This window comes from Myotis davidii, unplaced genomic scaffold, assembly GCF_000327345.1.
Source record: "Myotis davidii unplaced genomic scaffold, ASM32734v1 scaffold9406, whole genome shotgun sequence".
Classification (NCBI taxonomy): Eukaryota; Metazoa; Chordata; class Mammalia; order Chiroptera; family Vespertilionidae; genus Myotis; species Myotis davidii.
The window spans coordinates 7,984-12,011 of record NW_006296603.1 but is presented as its reverse complement, the minus strand read 5'-3'; the positions used below and the strand labels follow the sequence as shown (position 1 = coordinate 12,011).

At 46.1% G+C, this 4,028-nt stretch overlaps 1 protein-coding gene across 1 annotated transcript in view; it reads right to left on the bottom strand.

The window, feature by feature from the left end:
• Nucleotides 1-756: 756 nt before the first annotated feature.
• CD59 (CD59 molecule) overlaps nucleotides 757-4,028 on the bottom strand; it is a 6,703-nt gene continuing 3,431 nt past the window's right edge. Inside the window, exons 2-3 of the mRNA XM_015569308.1 lie at nucleotides 3,645-3,746; nucleotides 757-1,126 (exon numbers count right to left, since the gene is read on the bottom strand). Of these exons, the coding sequence (XP_015424794.1) occupies nucleotides 927-1,126; nucleotides 3,645-3,746 (302 nt within the window). The 3' untranslated portion in view covers nucleotides 757-926. The remainder of the gene's footprint in view (nucleotides 1,127-3,644; nucleotides 3,747-4,028) is intronic.

Here is a 4,028-nt window from a genome sequence, read left to right as displayed (position 1 = left end):
ATACATACACATAAAGGTATTCCCAGTGATAATAAGTTGTGTTTAAGGAAAGACAGCAAAGCCCATACAAATTTTAGGAAAAGAAGAAAATTCAGATTTCAGCCACTGGCACCTCTCTAAAGGGCAAACCTGGTGCCTCTCTGCCCTGCTACCTGGAAAGCTTATCTCCTGCTCTGCCAGACACCTTCTAGTTGAGAATATGTCATTCCAATCACTCTGCTCTTAGAATCCTATTGCCCCTGACAGCCCACATCTGGAACATTCCTCATGCCTATGTGGCAACACAGGGGCCATAGAAGGAGGGGATGAAAGCATCCCCTGTGAGAGACACTGGTGAAAAGACCCCCTCTGCTCCAACCTCCCCCCACCCCCAAAGCACTGATCATACTGGTACCTACATCCAAGAAACAAGCGGGGAAACTGACGATTGCAGAGAATCTAGTCAAGCTATTGCGGCACCGAGCAGAGGAGGCAGCATGGAACTAACCTAGCTGTCATGGCACGTGCTTCACTCCTAAACGTCTTCCCTCAGAGGGAGCCCCCCTCTGCTCCAACCTCCCCTCTCCCCCCAGCTCCCCAAAAGCACTGATCATACTGGTACCTACATCCAAGAAACAAGTGGGGAAACAACTGACGATTGCAGAGAATCTAGTCAAGCTATTGCGGCACGGAGCAGAGGAGGCAGCATGGAACTAACCTAGCTGTCATGGCACGTGCTTCACTCCTAAACGTCTTCCCTCAGAGGGGCCTTCTCTGCACACAGGACTGGTTTTCCAGGCCTCTCCCTCTCTCTTATCCAAGTTGCTCAAGCTAGTTTTGGTCTCTCCCCAAAGGATCCAGTAAGAAAATAGAAAGCTTTTGTGGCAGCAAAGGAGATAAGGAATACACAGAAGCAGGGAGTTTGGAGACACTCTCCTGGTATTGATTTAGATAAGAAGTCTCCAGAATGCTGTGAGCAGCGGAGCCACCAGCAGAGCCATGGTGCCCGTTATGCTCGTCCCACCGCTTCTGTTACACAGGTCCTTCTGGCAGCATTCGTACTGTAGAGTATTCTCTCCTAAGTTTTTTGAGAGGTATTCGTAGTTGCAGTTCTCAAACTTCCAGCACTGGTAGTATGTTCGTGTCTCTGTGGGAGAAACACACACAAGGGTAAGCAAACAAGTGGGTCAAGTTCCGTGCCTGCCTTGGAGCCCTCAGTTCTACTCCTGGGAACTGACCTTATGGCCGTAGAGACATGTGGGCAAGAACGGGCATCCCCGTTGGGTTGCAAAGGGGAACAGTTAAGTGATGATACAGCTCTCAGTGGAACTTTCCCCTAAAACCAAAGTCTCCTCAGAGCCAGAGGATTGTGTGTGGAGGGAGTGGGGGTGGGCGTGGGGGTGGCTAGAGTGGTTAAATGCCTTCGCTAATGCAGTGCCTGGCCTCTGACTGGTGTTTATGACAGTGTGCCCTCCTCAGGCTGATGTCTCCAGAGCTGGAGGGGGATTTAGATGCTCTGTTACTATCTGCCTTACTGTAAGGTCAGAATATATCTATTTTAAGATGTCTAGCTTAAGCAAAGGGACTTACGTTCATGAGAAGAAAAAAATTAAGATTCACATTATCCTTCTTAAAAACTAGATTTATCCTTGAGAAGTTTTAGATTCACAGCAAAACTGAGCAGGAAGTACAGAGTTCCCATACAGCTCCCTGGCACCCCCGCCCCAAACCACCTCCCACACAGTGAACATCCTCCACCAAAGTGGTACATTTTTCCACCTGATGAACCTACATGACTCATCATTATCACACAGAGTCCATAATTCACACTTGGGTTCACTCTGGGTTTTGTCCATTCTAAGGGGTTTGACAAAGGTGTCATGTATCCACTGTTATAGTATCAACGAGAGCAGTTTCATTGCCCTAAAATTCTGTGCCTTTCTTCATCACCCCTCCCTTTTTTCAGCTAACCACTGGCAACCACTGACTTCTTACTGTCCCCTTAGTTTTACCTTCTCTAACATGTCCTATTGTGGCTCTCAAAAGAAATTTCAATCATTGTACTGTTGATATTTCGCTCTGTTGACTAATGAGTTTGCCGACCACTGGTAGGTGGAGGTATATCCATTAGCTCAGTTCTCAAAGTCTGTCAGATATTAATTAGCTTAAGATCCATTCATGCACTTCTGTACAGATCAGGATTGCACCCAGGAGTTCATAACCAACTTTATGGGATTATTTACTTTAAAAAAATGTTTTTATTGATTTGAGAGAGAGAGAGAGAGGAAGAGAGAGAGAGAGAGAGAGAAAGAAAGAGAGAAAAAGGGAGAAAGAAAAACATGCCTCCTGCATACTCCTCACTGGGATGTGCCCGCAACCAAGGTACATGCCCTTGACCGGAATCGAACCTGGGACCCTTCAGTCCGCAGGCTGACACTCTATCCACTGAGCCAGACAAGTTAGGTCAGACACCAAGCATTTTTAAAGCTTAACAAGTCATTCTAAGATGAGTAAGTTCTGAGGATCCTGTGTACAGCATGGTGACTATAGTTAATAATACTATATTGTATACTTGAAGTTTGCTAAGAGAATAGATCTTAAGTGTTCTCCATCACACAAAAAAGGTAACTATGTGGGATGATGGATGTGTTACTTAGATTGTTTGTGGTCACCATTTCATGATGTATATGTACATCAAATCAGCACCTTGTACACCTTAAATATACCCAATTTTTACTTCGATAAAATTGGAAAAAAATTAAAATAAAAGCCTAATAATTGAGATAAGAAACAATGGGATTTGAGAGCTGGAAAAATTATTTTGACTCTAGTCTACTTTACTCTTCCTGGCTCCTCCCCACCTCTACCATCAAACACACACCTTTTATAAAGAACCTATTGGTGGTAGGTTAAGAAAGAACCACTTCTCTGTGCTCATATACAACTGGTGCACGTTACCTAACTAAGGCGACCCGGACATAGCCGTTCCTGGCCAGTATCATTTCCATACATAGATTCAACCCAGAACCACATCCACCAAGAACAGAAGAGGGCACGACTTTGCTGTTTCTTTCCTCTGTCCACCACTTCCTAGATCCTGTTTGAATAGGGTTATGGAGATAGAGCTTCTAGAGCCTGACCAATATGGGAAATGCAGTCTTAGCAGTCCCCAACCCTGTTTCCCTGAGTGCCCTGCTCGCTGAGGCCACAAACCTTAGGTGGCACCTGCCTTTGTCACACTCAGGAACGCTTTTCCCCTTTCACATTTCTGACAGCTAATAAACAGGCCTCTGCCATAATTTTATCTCCTTTCCTCATCTGTGCACCCCTAGCCACTTGCTCAGACTCTGACACCTGGGAGGCTCTTAAAAGACGGGAAGGCAGGCAGCATTGCTGCTAAGAGAATAAGCATTGGAATAGACGGATTCCCACATTCAAATCCTGGGTTGGTTACTTGTCCTTAGTCTGTTGCTTAATCTGAGCCTCTGTTTCCTCATTTAAGAACTGAGAATACAAAACATTACCCTGTGTGGTAGGTGAGAAGCGTTCAATTAAAAACACATGAAAAGTGCTTAGTGCTGCATGTAGCTGATGCTATTAAATGGTACATATTTCCAGGTTTCCATCATCCCATTACCCTTAGGAGAGAAAGGGGAGGCTCTTACCGGCTTTGACGTAGAGACATGCATCAAAATTAACTGTACAGTTGGTGGTGAGAGTGCACGCACCACCTGGGTTCAGGCAGGTGTAGCACTCCAGACTATGACCTAGAATCAGGAAGAAGAGCCGTCAGAATCTGGTAGACCAGCACTCACTTGCCCTCCTGGCTGCAGAAGGAAGCCCACCATCTCCATGACCACGGGGCAGACGCCAGCATGCTTCCTTTCCCACACACACTTGCAGCAGGTAGGTTTCTCCAGGCTCAGACTGTTAAGAGTAGGCAGAGAGAAAGATATAGGCTGGAAGAGGCTGGGAGAGGCAGCTGACCTCTGGGCGGACCTCTAAGCTGGGACATAGAGGACATAAGAGTGAGATGTAACAAACTGACA